Raw genomic sequence first — 18,885 nt, forward strand, 5'->3', positions numbered from 1 at the left:
CCCTCAGGAATTTAGTCTAGAGTTGGCGGGGGGGGCAAGTTGTCAAATTGATGTTTAAGAGCTCACAGAGGGGCGCCTGAGTGGTCAGTCAGTTAAGCGTCCCACTCTAGATTTCAGCTCAGGTCCTGATCTCGCAGTTAATGGGATCTAGCCCCACGTCGGGCTCTGCACTGTCAGCACAGAGACTGCTTGGGGTTCTCTCTTTTTCTCTCCCCCTCTTATCCTCTCTCTCTCTCTCTCTCTCTCTTTCTCTCGGGCTCTGCACTGTCAGCACAGAGACTGCTTGGGGTTCTCTCTTTTTCTCTCCCCCTCTTATCCTCTCTCTCTCTCTCTCTCTCTCTCTTTCTCTCTCTTTCTCAAAAATAAATAAATAAACTTAAAAAAAATTTAAGAGCCTGCAGAAAGTCTTTCGTGCCTGGAAAGAAATGACTAAAGTTTTAATTAACACTTAATCATGAAAGTTTTACATTCACAAACTTAACTTTTGTAGGTTTCTAAGTTGAACTTGAATATCATTTTATGCTACTTTTAGTAAAAACTTGAACAATCTCTTTCAATTTGACAGTGTTGATTTCATGCACAAAATACTAGATTAAGTCACTCTTAATAGAGAGCCCCACACACGACTGGAGTCTCAGACAATGCCACTGGAGGTCAAAGAGGGACACTGTGGTGTCTCCACAGGGAATATTTCACACTGTTTATGCCCTTAGTCAATCATATTTCCAAGAAAACACTTCAAGTGCCTGAAAGAGAGCTTACTTTGTGTGTGTGTGTGTGTGTGTGTGTGTGTGTGTGTGCGCGCGCGCGCTTGCGGGCGTGGGTTTAATTTTCATTAATAAGAGTTCTGAGTACAAATACATCTAACTTGACATTTAGAAAAAAATGAGTCAGGGGCATCTGGGTGGCTCAGTCAGTTGACTGTCCAACTTTGGCTCAGGTCATGATCTCACAGCTCATGAGTTTGAGTCCCGCACGGAGCTCTGTGGTGACAGTTCAGAGCCTGGAGCCTGCTTTGGATTCTGTGTCTCTGTCTCCCTCTACCCCTCCCCCACTTGTGCTCTGTCTCTCTCAAAAATAAATAAACATTCTTTTTAAAAATTTAAAAAAGAAAAGGAAAAAAAAAAGAGTCATTTTCTAAGATTTGTCCGCAAAGAAAAACCTGTTCTGTATGTTTTAATCTCTCAATTTTGATGTTTAACACCATAGTGCTTCTAAGTTTATCACTTAATTTTTGGTTTCATTTAAAAAATTCTAGTTAAAGAGACTAGAAAACATCAGGTAGAGAGGAGCAAAAGACTAATTAAAATGACCTGCACATAAAACTTTACTAAACTTTTTTAAAAGGCTTTAAAATAAAACAAGCCAAGATTAGAATACTTTGGCAGAAAAATTACCAGCTATGAACAAAATAACATTCCAAAAAATATTTTCTCAAGAACTGCATTACAAATAATATTGTTTTACATAGATTAAGAATGGCTTGCCACATACTAAATGTTTATTTATACCAGATATAAAAATCTCTTTAAAAAAACTTTTAAATATAATTTAGCACCTTTGAGAGATTCTGTTCCCAGTAAATGGCAGGAACACACTTTAGAAGCTATCAGGTAGCGTATCTTTTTAATTAGAGACCTAGCCAGGTAAGTCTCATTAAATAGATAGCAACGAGATCTTTGTGAGAGCACGTAAGTTTGTCACAAATCCGACGAATCAACTGGCAACAGCAGGTTTGGGGGTTTTTTGTTTGTTTGTTTGTTTTATGTTGTCTATCCAAGGGTGCCTGGGTGGCTCAGTTGGTTAAGCATCTGACTTTGGTTCAGGTCATGATCTTGCGGTCCGTGAGTTCGAGCCCCGTGTCCAGCTCTGTGCTGACAGCTCAGAGCCTGGAGTCTGCTTTGGATTCTGTCTCCCTCTCTTTGCACCTTCCCCACTAGCACTCTGTCTCTCTTTCTCTCTCAAAAATAGACATTAAAAAAAATTGTCTATCCATTTTACAAGAGAACGTTCCAAGAGTAGAATTTTATTTTGCCTAGCTTGGACCAGAACCTACATGTGTATTAAAAGAAGCCCAGTTAGGAAACAGAAATATCTTACTTAGTCAAAGATGTGTTTCGACTAAGATAAGGAAGATGGGTTTTTTAATATATGGATCCTGCACAAGGCACTTTTCTTATTTTATCTTACTTGTATGGCTTCAGACATCAAAAAAAATTCATAGAGAAATTATTCATACACACACACAGCAAAAAACCACACAACCAACCAACCAAACCCAAGCAACTTACTTTCTAAGTTGATGGTGTGACACAAGAGGTCAGAATTAGCCCTGGTTGCTACCTTTCTTAATTTCCATCATCACACGAAATTTAAAAGTCCCAGGTAAGAGGGCATTGTACCATCTAAGAGTTGAATGAAGAGAGGCTCATAGCCACCATCATTCTGGAAAGACCCACAGAGCCCCTTTATGGGGCCAGATGCTGAGAAACAATCTACCATGACAAGAGCTTCTTCGTTCACTGGAGTCCATATTTCCCTCCCACTGCTGTATCTTAAGAGACAACTGTTATGTTGTGAAAAGAGCATGGGATTTCTATAGTGGAAAATGAATTGCCACATGGGAAAGGTGGCCAGATAACTCCCTGAGTTCAGGGCAGGGAGGATCTTTCCTTGGCCTCTGGGAGTTGTCTGGCCCATGCTAAGTGCCTATCAGGCTCTGTCGGAACAGACCCTCCCTCGGTTTAGGAAGGACAAGGTGGCCATTGTTGTCCACACTGAGGTCTCACAGAGGTCAGGATAACACTAGTGATCCAAATGCTACTGGCTACCTCGCTCACCAGGCAATACGAGGAACTAGTCACAGACCTCAGGGATCCTGTCTGATCTACAAAAAGGAGGCAACACTTTCTTTTGGATAATGTTATGTTTCTGCAGCATCAGTACCACAAATGGTGCTGGATCCCTGGAACTTTCTGGGAATGTAGGAGATCCAGAGGTAGAGATTGGTTCCATTGGAAGCTGGCCAGGAGGACAGAGACAAAGACAAAGGATTGTAGTGCAGCCAGACCCCCAGGCAGGGGCGGCAGCGGGGGGGGGGGGGGGGGGTAGGGGAGCAGAAGTGGGACCCTGGGTCTTCCACACGCTTTCTGAGATGGACCATAATCGATTAAAAGTTCTCAACAGCGACGAACGTGTTAGAACTGAGATGGAGTTTCCTAGTGTGTGTCGGCGGGGGGGGGGGGGGGGGGGGGGGGGGGGGCGGTGCGGCGCTCATGAGTTCCTGCATGAGGCGTGAACAGCAGAGTTAATGCCAAGACCTCACAAATGAAGATGCTGGGCTGCATCCTACAGGCCTTGTGCTGATGTTCATTTACCTGGATTGAGAGCCACTTAGAGATCCACAGGGAAGGCAGAGGAAAAATGGATATGGTGGATGCTCATTTTGTGTTCTTGTGACAGGGTACACTGTCACAGGGAGGGAGGGAGGATGAGGAAAAGGACTGAGGCCTCCAAGGTCGATGACCTACAGCCTCTAACCCCGTGCTGTCCAGTACAGAGGCCATGGCCACGTGTGGCCCCTGAGCACCTGAATTATAGCTAGTCTGAACTAAGATGTACTGAGCGCATCTATACCAGACCTGAATACTTAGTGACTGTAAAACAGCTCATTAATATTTTTATATTGATGGCATACAGAAATGACAGTGTATTGCATATATCTGGATTAAGGGCAGCATATTATTAAAATTAATGTCAAATAGAGTAATCACCCATTTCTTTTGACTTTTTAAATGTGGCTACTAGGAAATTTGAAATTACTTGTATGGCTTGTAATATATTTCTATTAGGCAGCGCTGCTCTAAACCAGGGGGAGGGAGAACATTCCTGCCCCCAAATCTCAGATGGGTGCTTGGTCCTCACGGCAAAGATCAGTTTGGCAGAGAGATGGGGCCAGCTGGCAGACAAAGGGCAGGGGTCAGTTGTCAGTAAGGAGTGTCATTTGGTGTAGCGGGGACCCTTCTTCAGCACCCGGGACCACCGGGATCCCGGGTACTTGGGAGGGGCTGGGGATCTTCCAGCAAATGCTGGGAGCATCTGTTTGGCACTGGAAGACTGGCACTGTCTCATTGGGGCCGCGGCCAACGTGTGATCCATGTGTCCCATATACACTGGCCTCCACATAGTCTGTTAGAGACGCACCTGCTTCATGTGTTCAAGTGTGATGAGAACGATGCGGTAAAATCCCACGTCTGTCAACCCCATGGAAGCAGATTTTGCAAAATTCTAATTTTTGCTTAAATGCTCTAATTTTATCATTGGCAACAAGTCCTGTGAGTCGCCCTCTCGAAGCTGTGGGCTCCACTCCCTCCATTTTAAGGAAAGTGTCTCCAAAATCCTCAAGTCTGAATAACCATGGTTTGTCTCTCTGTCTTTTCTTCTGCGTGAAAATCGCGCTCCGTGAGAAATGTGGTGAGTTTAGCTCCCAACTCAAGACCAGCACCCAGTGCTCTTTCTGGAGTCAGCTGGAAACGGGTGTGCAGCAAAAGCACCTTACTCACACTACCATTTCCTCGCACAGAATAATAGAAAGATGGCTGCTCACAGATTGAAGTTTAATACAATTACGAGTTTTTAATGCTCCATCAAGATTATTCTCTTTTTAAAACAATGTTTAGTTTTGAGAGAGAGAGTGCAAGTGAGTGAGCTGGGGAGGGGCAGAGAGAGTCGGGGACAGAGAATGTGAAGCAGGCTCTACACTGACAGCAGAGAGCCCAAGGCGGGGCTCGAACCCACAAACTGTGACATCATGACCTGAGCTGAAGTCGGACGCTATGATTGTAATAATCCTCGAGATCATTCTCGTGACTTGAGCTTCTATTTTCCATGAGTTGATGGCAGCGAAGAATAGAATGGATGCTATGTGGTTCCTGCTAAATTACAACAGTCTTTGCCACCGTTGTTTTTGCACCCTGAGTACAAATATCAACACCGTGGAAAGGCGGATCACATCTTCTGCTTCCTCCTCGTGGGCACCCTGAACATATCGTGACGATTCCAAGGGGTCCGCGGACCACATTCAGAGATGTGCCCACTGAGGCCAGTGGGGGATGCCCACCGCTTACCTGGTCAGTGTGACCTGAGAGGAAGGAGGGGGCGGCTCCCCGGAAGAGACTCAAAGTTTTCATTTGGGTTTTATAAAGATGAGCCAAGTGAATGCATACTCCGTGGCCACAAGAACACCTTCCATGCCATACTTTCCTTGCGTACTGCTCTGCAGCAGACATTTCCTAAAACCCTTTCACAGAACAGTGAAGGGCCCGCTGTGTGCCAGGCCCTGTACCGTTTTCCTTCGTCTGCATGATCTCACTTAACCTGAAGTGGTCCTTTGAGGGTGGAGACTAATTATCAACCCATTGGCAGATGAGGATGCTTGTGGCAGGTAATTCTTCTTCACCCAGGAGGAGACACCGTGGAAAGTAGCGGAGCTTGGACTCCATCCCAACTCTTAACCAGATCAAGATCCCAAAATGCCACACAGGAACGTCACCTGTGTCATTAAATATACTGAAATAAATGGATGATTCCCAATTTAAAAAAAATCATCGGTGGACATTTTCATCCAACGAAATCTAGAACAGAAGCCTAATCTGTACAACAAACCAAAGCAAAGTGACTAGCTCAAGGCTGGAGGAGATCTGCGGGGTTGAGCAGACTCAGGTTTCTCCCGTCCTTGGGTCTCCCTTGGAGGAATGAATAACTAGGACTCCCAGTACCCTAGGGATAGGGTAAGCATCCCAAACCTACCAGTTTGATCCCTGCTCCTACAGCACACCTTTTAAAGATCTGTTTTATTTAGTTTGCAGGTCGTTGCATTTAGTCTGTGCAGGTCAGAAGTTGTTTTCCAAAAAGTCCTGCGGGGAGGTGGCCGGCATGTAAATCTATACTTCTTGCTTTAAATAAGCATTCACAACAAGTTTTCCTTTGTGCCCCTTGTAGTACACTTTAGAAGTGATGTATACAGGATACAGCCACAGCATTCCAGAAGCTCATTCCCAGGGTGAATTACAATGTGCAGCGTGGGAAGGACCCTGGGGCAGAAAAATGACGACCCACCTGGGCCTTGGTCTGGCCTCCTCACACATCCCAGATTTTAGACAAGTTATTCTCTCTGTCTGGGCATCAGTCATGGCATATCATTGCTAGATTGGTGAGTCAGGATAAGAGGTGAATCCTAACCTATATGAGAATTTGGAAATGCCCAAAATGAACATGGCGGGAAAAATACCATTTTGCGTATTATTTCAGGTTTTCATGCACTGCTTGGATTAATTGTAAGGTTCTTTTTATTTGTAAAATATTATGTAAATGTAGAATTACTAAAGAATAAGTTGCATTTGTGTTTGTGGTTTCAAAAAATTAAGAGTGCGCAATTTCGGTATAACATTTTATCAGTAATTATTAAGGACCTATATGCTGGTAAATATCAAGGTGTCTTGTGAGAAACCGAAAACTCAAAAATGGCAACTGTCTAATTCCACCACTGCTAAATAGTAAGTCAAAAATATTTGCCCTCCATTCTTTGCTTCTGTTTAGGGCCTCATAGCTTAATTATTTACCTACCTTAAGAAATAGAAATAAAATGATAAGAATACTACATAGAGGTACAATAATTTGTAAGCATATATAAAATTTATTTTCTAAACATACATGTTGTGTTTTTACTGTAAAAGTAACCTTGCTATTCTTTTGTGACTTTTCCCCCAGATATTTTAAGAAAAATTCTACAGAAGAAGTTTGACCTCTCAACTGATTATGAGAAGGTAATTTTTATTGATACATTTGTTAGTAAAAATAAGTATGAACAAAATTTTGGTTGACTTGAAAGTAAATCTTTAAGCAATCAGTTCACCTGTGAACTTTATAATTTTCTTTGACTAAGAATTTTTATGGAATATTGAAACATCTTATAAATCCCCTTTGATTTCTAAAGCAGAAATTCCAAAAGTAGCGTTTGAAAAAACATTCACCTTTTAAGCTGTATGTATTTCTGTATTTAAAAACTGAAATTTCCTTAAGGGAAGTAATGGGGTAGGTTTTTCTTAGCTAAGGGGGAGAGAACTCCCAGACTAAGTAGAATTGTTTGAACATTTCTAGAAACAGGGATGTGTACTTTGTTTCAAAATGCAGTTTGGTAGGGGTGCCTGGGTGGCTCAGTCGGTTGAGCTTCTGACTTTAGCTCAGGTCATGATTTCGTGCTCATGAGTTCGAGCCCCGCATCGGGCTCTGTGCTGACAGCTCAGAGCCTGGAGCCTGCTTCAGCTTCTGTGTCTCCCTGTCTCTCTCTGCCCCTCTCCCACTCGTTCTGTCTCTCTCAAAAATAAATAAAAACATTTAAAATTTTTTTAAAAAATAAAAAAATAAAATACAGTTTGGTAAAAAGCAGCTTCACACTGGAACAGGTGTATTGAGAGCTCTGTGTGTGCACTTGCCTGGGCTAAGGATAAGGAAAATCGCCCTTGATCTCAGGAGGCAAAGAGCCAGATGGCAGAGACCATACCTGATTGTTTAAAGTAGAAGGAGAAGAAGGAAATAAGTAGATTTATAAGTAACAGGAAGAGGAACGTAGGTGAAAAAACGTAATTCTGACCAGAAGTTCTTGCATAAAAGGTGATTGGGGGGCTTGTTGTAAAAAAAGAAGAAGAAGAAGCAGGGCTGGAGCAGGTGGGGAGGTGGCTTTGCTGGCATCCGAGGCTTCGGGGACCACGGGAGCCACCAGGACAAGGTGTGAAAGAGTGGAGAGGAAGGAAAGGCGGCCTGGGACCCTGAACGCTCGCTAATATGAGCAGATGGTATTTTCAGAAAGTATTAAAGGACCTTGCGTGCCTCTGCTGAATACCAAGGTGTTGCGCATTCATTCTGTTTGCATCTGTGATGGATTACCCAAACACAAGAGCGTCCTTTGCTTTTGGTTTGCGATGAGTGCAGGTTGCCAGTGAAATAAACAGATGCTTGTTGTACTGAATGTTAGGATAATTAAAAAAAAAAAATAGTTGAATCTGTCAGGCTCTTAGTCCTGAAGGATTAAGTACTTTGTCCTCTCCTGAAAGTGGTTATCAAGAGAACAATATAAGCAGACACACGGGGGACATCCTTGAATGGCCAGCACAGCAAACGTGAATGACAGTGTCCCAGTGTGGTGGGGGCAATGTATGGGGAGGGCAGTGATCTCTCGCCCAGTGAATGGTCACCTCAGATGCTGTGGTGACAGTGCCTCATATTCTCAGTTTGCAATAAAGTGATACCCAAGAGAAAACAAATACAGATACCAAAGAGGAAAGCCTTATCTAAAGACCATTTACACAAATTAGTTTCTCTCTAGCGCTCACAGCCTTCCCTAGTACCGTGGAAAAACATTTTTGTTATGAAATGCCCGTGGCTTCCTATGTCTCCCAAACGTGGTTGCCGATGTCTGCCTGCATCCCTGGGCAGAACAAAATGACCGTTGCTTGTATATTGATATCGAAAAATGGCGTGCCATTAGCAGCCTGGCCCGAATGCCAGCTAGTTCTGCCAAAGAATGGGTGGGGGTTACGCTTCCCCTGGTCCAGGCCTCGAAGGATGGGGTCCTGAGACCTTGAGGTGACTCTGGGCACCTCAGCAACTACCCGTGGCGAGATTCTTAGTTGGGCCAGTCCTTTATGGCTGGCTTGGTATTAGATTTGGAGCTCCTGTGAAATTGGGGATCTCCCTGGTGCCTGATTTCCTCTCCACCTCAGGTGCCTTTGCAAATGGACCAACACCATTGGCATGGGGGACAAGTGCACTGAGTCCTCATGCATGACCTGAATTCCCCCTTCACGTGGGATCGGGTCACGTTTTCCACTGTTGTCCAAGAAAGAGGGATTTGGTTAGGCAGAGACACTGGAGAAGCCAGACACCTCAGGAGGGGGGCTCTCTGATTGCTCGTAATCTGACGTATGCCGGCTGTGTTGGGTTGGAGTCCTCTGAAGCAGACCCTGAGTCAAGGCCTCGCGGTCACGTCATTGGTTTGGGAGGTGCAGGGGACACTGGCCGGGAAGTGGAGAGGTAACACGAGGGAGAGAGGGCAGCCTGGAAAGGGTGTGGCATTAAGCCACCGGCCACAGGGGACGGCTGAAGCTTCATCCTGTAGAATTGCCGGGGCAATGGTGTAAAACCCCAGTGTCCAAATTAGTCCCTGGGAAGTGTGAGGGAGCTGAGGTTTCCAGACACCAAGACTGAAGGGGCACAGGTTAGGGGCGGTGTGGGGGCAGGGGATTGTGTTAAGCCCTAAGCACTTCTGACCTGCCGTGGTACCGGAAAAGGCTGTCAAGCACAGAGTGAAAGATGCCAGTAGCTAGAAGCTTGAGGAGGTACATGGAGATCACTGAGGCCTGAGAGATGTGGGAGCCCCAGCAGCGTCTTCTACACTGACCAGTGCCCACTGGCTTTCTAATTACTGCACTCACAGGTAAGGTCTGTCCAGGCGAGGGGCCCTGGGGAGTCTTTTCAGCTTTTGTCCTGAGTCGAGCATTTCCTCTTCTGGTGAGTTCTCAGATGGCAGAGGAGCCTGGGCCGCGGGGTCAGTGACTTTCCAGCTGGGTGTTCTTTTAGTGAACTCTCTTCAGAAGGAGGTTCAGAAGCATTCAGCTGACCTTTTGCTCCAACCGCTGGGCCCGACTTTGGGAGGGAAATAGGACTCCTTTTCACAGAACTGCCTCCTCTTTATACTTCAGCTGAAAGTTAAAGGTAATATTTTAAGATCCTTGGCCCCTTCTCCTCCTCGACATTTTTTTATGTACTTCTCTCTTTCATGTATTCATTTTACAGAGTGCTGGCTAGGAGCAGTGTGTCGCAGGGGACAAACTTGTGAAAGTGTGGCCATTACTCCGCCAACTCTCAGCTGGTGGCAGGGAGGTTGTGGGATAAGAAATACGCATGGATGTTATGGGCTGAATTGTGCCCCAAATTCATCCGTTGAAGTCGTAATCCCAGCACCTCGGAGAGGGATCGGATGAGACATAGTGTCACTACAAGGGTAATTAACTTAAAATGGGGTGATTAGTGAGTCCTAAGCCAGTCTGACCGGTATCCTTATAAGAAGAGGAGATTAGGACACAGACACACACAAAGAAAAGACCGTGTGGGGACACAGGGAGGAGACGGCCATCTGCAAGCCAAGGAGGCCTCAGAAGAAACCAAACCTTCCCACGCCTTGATCTCAGACTCCCAGGCCCTAGACCTGTGAGGAAACACCTTTCTGTTGTTCAAACACTCTGGTCCGCGGCACTTTGTGAAGGCAGGTCCAGCAGACTGATGCAGTCCACAGCTGGACTGGTGGAGGTGGAGGGGGACACACATCACGCGAGAAGTTCTGATAGAGGGCCGTGAACGAGAACGTCCCGAGGAGGGAGAGTGGTTTTGCACCTGGGATGCATTTAAACTGAGACTTCATTAGGGCACCTGGGTGACTCAGCTCATTGAGCGTCTGACTCTTGATTCCGGCTCAGGTCATGATCCCAGGGTTGTGGGATCGAGCCCCACATCAGCTTCCACGCTGAGCGCGGAGCCTGCTTGAGATTCTCTCTTTATATCCCTCTGCCCCTCTCCCCCGCCTGTGCTGTCTCTAAAAACAATTTTTTAAATATTAAACAAATAAACGAACTGAGACCTCAAGGCATGTAGCGCAAACGAGAGCTACAGCCTTTCTTTATGAGCATGAGGCTCGAAGCACAAAGCTTCTCCACTGCTTCTGAAGCTTACACCGGGTCATCGTCCTCTCTGTAATGACAACAGCCACCGTTTCTTGTCCACCTTGGGCCAACACTGGCTTATGAGCTGACATCGTTTCTTTTTTTTTTTTTTTAATTTTTTTTTAACGTTTATTTATTTTTGAGACAGAGAGAGAGAGAGAGCACGAACAGGGGAGGGTCAGAGAAAGAGGGAGACACAGAATCTGAAACAGGCTCCAGGCTCTGAGCTGTCAGCACAGAGCCCGACGCAGGGCTCGAACCCACGGACCGCGAGATCATGACCTGAGCCGAAGTCGGACGCTCAACCGACCGAGCCACCCAGGCGCCCGAACTTGACATCGTTTCCAACCCCCACAATGACACCTGTCCGAGGCAGAAGTATTTCTGCGCTGCACGCTCAAGAAAATCCTGCCCTCGGAGAGGCTGGGGAACTTGCCCAAGGTCACCCAGTGACTAAGTGGTGAAGGTGGGATCCTTCCCGGGACCGGTCTGACTCCAAACCAACACATGCGCGGCCAACAAAAATTCAGCTCAACCCGAGCCACTGTACTGGAGTCCTAAAGTGACTAATTTGTTGGAAGCAGCTCGCGTTGAGTATTCTGAGCTGTGTGAAAAGACCGTCACAGCCTCAGTGCCGTGCCTTTTATTTATTAAACCATAAAATGTTACAGTGGGTAATTAACCCTGGGAAGGGAAATGAGGGAAAGGGAGGACCGGGCAGACGAAGCCGCGGAAATCCGAGGAACGGCTCTAATCACCGCCGGTTTCTAGCGTCCCTACAGCACGCACAGTGAGGCAGGTACCCTCAGTCATGATTTACGAGTATTAACCCGTTTAGACTTTACAGGAGTGGTCTGTCTTCACTCGAGGTGTTAAGGTAGAGATGACACGGGCAACTCATCTGTCCACTCAGCGTGTGCCAAGCGCCGTGCTCCAGATACAACCTGAGCCGCGCCAAGCCCCTGGGTGTCATTCCCTCGGGGATCAGAGAGCGGGCGAACCCCTTCCCGGGTTCTCTGAGCGCCGGCTGACGGAAACCCAGGGAAAACAGCATGACCTCCCCCTCCACCAAGCTCACGTGGAGTTTCTGCAGAGAGAGCCCCTCAGCCTAGCTTGTCGGGTGGTGACCCCCCCCAAGGAAAAGAAGGACACAATTCCTGTCTTCAAAGGATGCGTAGTGTGGAGCGTAGGTGGATGGCTTCCCATCGCTTCCCACCAGCAACCCCTGAGTGCCACCTGCACCTCTAGAAACCTTTCCAGGGGACAGTTGTCCCAGCAACGCCCGTCACCTCCGTCTTTTGATTCTGCACATCCCGGTCCGTTGGAATGGACGGCTTCTTTGCAATGACCTGGATTTGTTTCCTTGTGGCCACAGTCCATCCCCACTCCTGCCTCTTGGTTGGCTGCCTCTTGGTTGGCTGGTTTGTATCTTCATCCTTCATTTCATTCCTCGGATGAAATTCCTCACCTTCCATTCATTACCTTTCCCTTTCTTTTAATTTTTTTTTTTACATTTATTTATTTTTTTGAGAGAAATAGAGCACAAGTTGGGGAGGGGCAGAGAGAGGAGAAGACACAGAATCCGAAGCAGGCTCCAGGCTCTGAGCTGTCAGCACAGAGCCTGACACGGGGCTCGAACTCATGAACCGTGGGATCATGACCTGAGCTAAAGTCGGACACTTAACCGACTGAGCCACCCACCCACGCGCCCCTATTTTTTTTTTAACTTTTTAATGTTTATTTATTTTTGAGAGAGACAGAGACAGAGTGTGAGCAGGGGAAGGGCAGAGAGAGGCAGAGAGAGAGGGAGACACAGAATCCGAAGCAGGCTCCAGGGTCTGAGCTGTCAGCACAGAGCCCGATGCGGAGCTTGAACTCATGAGTTGTGAGATCATGGCCTGAGCCAAAGTGGGATGCTTACCTGACTGAGCCACCCAGGCGCCTCTACCTTTCCCTTTCTTGAAGCTTCCTCTGGGGGCAGGTGCTGGGCCTGGGCCTCATCCCTGCTGCTTCTCTTGACCTCACCAGTGCTGACAGTCACTGGATATCGATTTGGCACTTAGGAGACGTCAGGTCATTATTCCAGATGGGATTGTGGTGTTTGGAACCCACCCTGCATGTCCGCGAAAGGTAAGTGAATGAGTTCCCTGTTTCCTGCCCTCCAGGAGAGCGAGGCATGCTTCCTGGAAGAGCACACTCCCCTTTCCCGGCAAGAGAAGCACCTTCCAGAGATCTCAGAAGCATTTAGAGAGCAAGCAGTGCACGGCAGTCTGTGCCCAGGATCATGTCTGGGGCTTGCTGGAGCTGAGGGATGGGAACAATGCTACCGTGTGTTGATCGTTACATCTTCTTGTTAAACGTCATCTTCCTGATGGTGATGACGATTGATTGAGCATGACCCTGGGACACCCGGGTCTGAGCACTTCACATGTATTAACTCACCTCGCGTACATTAAAGCGTTTAGAACAGGATAAGGCACTGAGCATGTTGCTTCTCACCGTTTTCTCTTGTTGTCTCTGAAAAACTGCATAAAATAGAGCCTCTGCTGATCCAGATTCCATCAGTAAGGTAACCAAGGCTCAGAGTAGCATTGGCAACAAGGCCTAAGCCCGTCCCCCAGGGATTCTGATGTAATGGGTCAGGGCTGGCTGGTTATTGATATTTTTCAAAAGGTCCCCGGGAGACGATGATGGGTAATTAAGTGGAGTGGGGGGTCACTGACGCAAAGCGGCATAGCCGGATTCAAACTGCGGCACCGCACGGTAGTAACCTCATACTGTGTGACAGCCGGCACGAACAGGAAAAAGATGAAGATTCACCCAGCTCCACCGGGGGGGGGGGGGGGGGCAGTTGTTGGTACCCCATCAAATACATCAGACCAGACTGACTCCTGGGTGGGAATATTAAGTCCCAAAGAATCAGCTGATTGTTGTAGCTTACAGGTGCTTCTGCTCTGGCCCCAGCCCAGCACCATCTGCCCTTGGAGCCGAGAGCAGGTGTCCCAAACCCACCTGATCAGGCCATGACACCAGGGTTGGTTTAAAGACAGGCTCCTGGTTTTACCCAAATCTCCTGATACCCGCTCTAGGGGAGGAGCCTGAAGTCAGTGTTTTTCACACATTTATGGTGGTAAGTTGGGGAGACTGTGGGGCCCATGCCCAGGAAGGGAGTCCGGGGTCATTCGAGATGCCCCATGTGACCCTGGGGGCATGTGTACCTGAACTGCCCACCCCAACACTTTGGATGCCTCATTTAACAGGTACTAATATCACAAACATTGTTCTCCCACCTCTGAAAATCTGCCATCTAAAGCGATAGTTTCCAAACTTTTGGATTTCCCAGAGCACACAGTTGCAAGAAAGTAACCCAGGGAACGACACAGAGCCTAACGTTTATTTTGCCACCCAAGGACATTTAACACCCATCATAACAACAACACCGTATTAACTTTGTCCCCTCTCACGCACATACCACCCCCCTCTCCCCACCAAAAGGATAAACTGAACAAATTTCACCTCAAGGGAAACTCGCTGCACCTTACTTTTTCTGTCTTCCTGCAGGGTGGTCCATCCCCATCACTGGACCACCGTTGAGGGAACTCCCTCGGTTCACCAGTTTACCTGCTTCCGACTGGGCACCTGTTGCATGCCGGGTCCCCGGGTGGGTGCTTGCCAGAGAACGGTGGGCGTGACCTCATGGTTCCTGCTCTCCAGGAGCAAACAACGCCGCTCAGGCAGGGCTCCTGTGGGAGCAGATGCTGACAACCTGCAAGTGTGGGCTCCAAGGCAGCATGAAGGAGGGATGAAAGCAAACCCAGACCTGGTTATCAAGACAGATTTCCAGGAGGAAGCAACATCCAGGCAGACTTGAGTCCCATGAGCAGAGGAGTGAAGGGAATAACGTTCTGGGCAAGGAGGCATTGCCAGGGAGCTCGAGGCAGGAAGGGGGAGCATGAGGCTTCTTCTTAGGACTAGAATGGCCAAGAAGAACAAGGCATGGGGCCAGGATTAAGTAACAGGACCACATTAAGAGGTTGGAATTAAACATGATGGGAATCCAGGAAATGCAGGTAAGCAAGAGAATGACCTCATCCGATTCTCAGTTTAGAAAGGACACTTTGGAAACTGTTGCCTTCGGCTGGGGTTCAGCGGCTGATCCTCTATTGTGTAAAGACCACACGGTTCGTGTGTCAAGCCTGTGTCACTTTCCCTCTAATATCCCCCATTCTGTCCACACCTGATTAGCATCCTGATAAGAACCTTTCAGGAAATCCAAATATACGTTCCAAATGTAAATTCCATTTGTTTCTCTAATAAACACTCAAGTTTTATGTTCCTGGCTTATGTGGACCAACCTCTCACTTGATTTGCGCTGTATGGAATGTTAATGTTCTCAGTTGTGGTTAATCGCTCATGTAACTTTTTCTGTTTTCTTGATGCATGCTGCCTCTGCCTTACTCTCCTCAACTCCTCCACTGCCTTGACTTCCACAGCCAGAAAATGTAGTCTTGACCCTGAAGGTAAAGTCCTTGTTTGCTGTTTCTCGTGACTCTGTCTAAAGCCAAGGGGAATGAGATGCTTCTGCCAGAACTTCCTGTCCTTCCGCTGTCGTCTCCGTTGTGATGGTGTTTTAAATGGCTCCTTTCATTTTTGTTTATGGAATCGTCATCAATCTTCTCTTCCAGTTTTAGTAGTTCACCAAAGAATAGCGACCCACCTCAGCAACTTTCCATCTTGATCTTCTCCTCGTAATCCACAAAGCGTTCTGGAGATCCTGGCGTATCAGAAACTCAGTTAGGTCTTTGCCAGACCTTGGCCAGACTTCACCCAGAAGTGAACTCTTGAGATGACATATACCTTGATCCTGATACTGTTTGACATAATATTGAGTCAGTAACGTTGGAAAGGTTGTGTATCAAGTGTGAAAATTGTACTTGGAGGTAAACATAGTGCATTTAGAACATTTTGAAAACACCTTCTCTCCTGCATTTGAGTTCAGTGTCTTCTGGACTCAGAAAGGATTTTAAATCCCTTTTAAAATAGTAAATAATTGGGACACCTGGGTGGCTCAGTCAGTTAAGCATCCAACTTCGGCTCAGGTCATGATCTCACCGCTCGTGGGTCCGAGCCCCGCGTCGGGCTCTGTGCTGACAGCTCGGAGCCTGGAGCCCACTTCAGATTCTGTGTCTCCCCATCTCTCCCTGCCCCTCCCCCACTGATGCTCTGTCTCTCTCTCTCTCTCAAAAAAAAAATGTTAAAAAAATATTTTCAAAATAGTAAATAATTTAGATCATTTTCTGGGAAATGATAGAGAAATAAGAGTTTGGAGTATCTCAATTGGCCAATGATGTGGGTCCTCAAGGGCAGGTTACAAGCACCAGTAGGTAATGACTCTCTGTGGCCATGGAATAGGGCTTGGTTTAAGCGGGAGCATGTATTTGATGAATGAAGCAAAATTCAACCACTTTTTTTTTTTTTAGCATTTTATCCTTAATCTCAAAGTACATAATATTCAGGTGTCGTGTGCACCTCGGTCCTCTTAGGCATTTGTCCACAGACTTAATTACTATTGATTGAATATTTGCTGTGTGCTGGGCACTTGGCTGGCTGTTTTCACATTCAATCGTTTAATTATCTGACCCTCACAATATGCTTATGACCTTAATGCTAATTCCGGTTTAGGGAACCAGAAGCCCTCCCCCGCCGCCACCCCGTGTAATTTAAAGCAGGTCTTCTGACTCTCAGTTCAGTGTTAAGACCTCACATTCGTTTCGAGGAACAACACTTGTGTCTTCTTTTACTTCGCTCAGCTTGGCTTCAGAATCTGTTGTTAGCGAGCCGGTCCATTAGTTGTAAACAGCCAGCCTGTAATTGTCATTCTTTAAAAAATGTCTTGCTTTATGGAAACCTGAGTTGCAGTAAGCTCTAGTTTTGTCATCCAGTGGCATTAATTTTTTTTATCCCAGAATAAAGCCAGCAGTGATTATAAAAATATATTTAGGTCACATGATTGTATCCAGAAGCCGTGCTAGTTCCTAGGAACGTAGGGAACTGTCTGAGACACGGGCCGACAAGCCCAGCCTCACCCACACAGCATGAAAAGACCATTTATTAAGTGTCTGCTCTGGGCCACATACTTCCCCTGACACGTTATCACTGATCAGACACTATCTGTAATGTTCACAATGACCTTACAAGATGTGTATTATTACTCCCAGCATACGGATAGGGAAACAAAGTGAGTGGCCAGTGATTAACATATCTGACTCAGAAAGTCTGAGCTTTTTTCCTAAATTTAGATATATTCCAGATTCTTTTGTAACTGTGGGTTTGTCATTAATTGATCCGATCTGAACTGCTTTGAATTCTTGATAACTTCTACTGGCCCTGTCTTTCTGGTGAAAAGCATCCTGTCCTGTAGATTATTCATAATGCAAGTATTTCTGCCAAAATTTGTTACACCATTTAAACACAAACAAAATATCTTTGGGGTTTAAAGTAAGTCATTTGCAACTTGACCCTGCATTTGGACATTTTACTGTGAGTTGAAAGAAGATAGTAATGACTTGTTTACACATTCTGATAACTCCAATCTCTGTTACTTCTTTTTTTAATAAAATAATTTAATGTTTATTTCTGAGAGAAGAGAGAGAGACAGAACATGAGCAGGGGAGGGGTAGAGAGAGAGAGAGGGAGACACAGAATCTGAAGCGGGTTCCAGTCTCTGAGCTGTCTGCACAGAGCCCGACATGGGGCTCGAACTCACAAATGGTGAGATCATGACCTGAGCCGAAGTTAGATGCTTAACTGCTTAACCGACTGAGCCACCCAGGCACCACTCTGTTACTTCTGTTTCAAGAAGGAGCATCAAGATGGAAGCACACACACACACACACATTAAGATTCAACTCATGGTGGCAAGTAGGTTAAAAAAAACGAAACAGGTACACTGTGGAATGTTCTACTCGTTATTTTGTGTTAGAGGACATGCTGTTTCTTTTGTTTGACTTGCAGATTATCTACTATGAAATCGGGGTCATCATCTGTGCTGTCCTGGGACTGCTCTTTGTCATTCTGATGCCCCTGGTAGGGTTCTGCTTCGGTCTGTGTCGTTGCTGTAACAAGTGCGGTGGAGAGATGCACCAGCGTCAGAAGAAGAATGGGCCCTTCCTGAGGAAGTGCTTTGCGGTCTCCCTCTTGGTGATTTCTATATTTATAAGGCGAGTAGAATCTTGGGGGACAGCTGATTGTGTTTTGAACTGTTCAGCCCATGCCTTTAATACAAAACAACAACCACCACAATACAGCCATAAAACAGAAGAAGACAAAAATGCTTGTCCGGGGGGTTCAAAACAATGTTACCATAACCAGAAGTTAGGGTTGTCATCAGGGTGCCAAGCCAACCCTTCAGTGCTTGTTTGTGTCGAAGACGAGCTGATAAATCTTGGCCTGTAGAAAGCATTTACCCCGCAGAACAATAGCTCCTTCCTTTTTTAAAAAAAAATTAATGTTTATTAATTTTTGAGACAGAGAGAGCACGAGCAGGGGAGGGGCAGACAGAGAGGGAGACACGGAATCTGAAGCAGGCTCCAGGCTCTGAGCTGTCAGCATGGAGGCCACCGTGGTGCTCGAACTCATGAACTGTGAGATCATGAGCTGAGCCGAAGTCGGATGCCCAGCCGACTGAGTCACCCAGGCGCCCCAGCAGCTCCTTCCTTAAATAGCTGTTTGGAGACAGGCGGCCTGCAGAAGGCAGAGAATTTGCTTGTTGATTTGTGCATCCAAAGGGATCCTGAAGGATGGGTACAGTCCCTGAATCGGGGAATGTGAGAACACTGTAGAACAGAATTAACTTTCTAATAATAAACCCACTTTTCCTGAATTTGCAGTTAAGCTGCTACCCTCTGCGGAGGCCTGGAACACACTTCATAATTTAGGATGTGTTTCTTCTACGGTCCCTTCTGCTCCATCAGCTTTCCAACTGCCTGACAGATCAGGAGTACACTGCTCTTAAGACAGTAGCATTTTGCTGAGTCCAAATCAGAATCCTCGGCTGAGGAATGTGCTTCACGCTAGGGGTCCCCTGGTTGCGATATTTGGTCATGGTTCC

The 18,885-nt window shown here is 46.5% G+C and overlaps 1 protein-coding gene across 8 annotated transcripts in view; it reads left to right on the forward strand.

Moving 5' to 3' along the window:
* PROM1 (prominin 1) overlaps positions 1–18,885 on the forward strand; it is a 134,992-nt gene that overhangs the window by 61,840 nt on the left and 54,267 nt on the right. For all 8 annotated transcript variants that reach the window (XM_042936847.1, XM_042936843.1, XM_042936845.1 and 5 more), the window contains 2 exons: positions 6,769–6,824; positions 17,790–17,995. In XM_042936847.1, coding sequence (XP_042792781.1) covers positions 6,769–6,824; positions 17,790–17,995 — 262 coding nt within the window. The remainder of the gene's footprint in view (positions 1–6,768; positions 6,825–17,789; positions 17,996–18,885) is intronic.

Source organism: Panthera leo, chromosome B1, assembly GCF_018350215.1.
Source record: "Panthera leo isolate Ple1 chromosome B1, P.leo_Ple1_pat1.1, whole genome shotgun sequence".
Classification (NCBI taxonomy): domain Eukaryota; kingdom Metazoa; phylum Chordata; class Mammalia; order Carnivora; family Felidae; genus Panthera; species Panthera leo.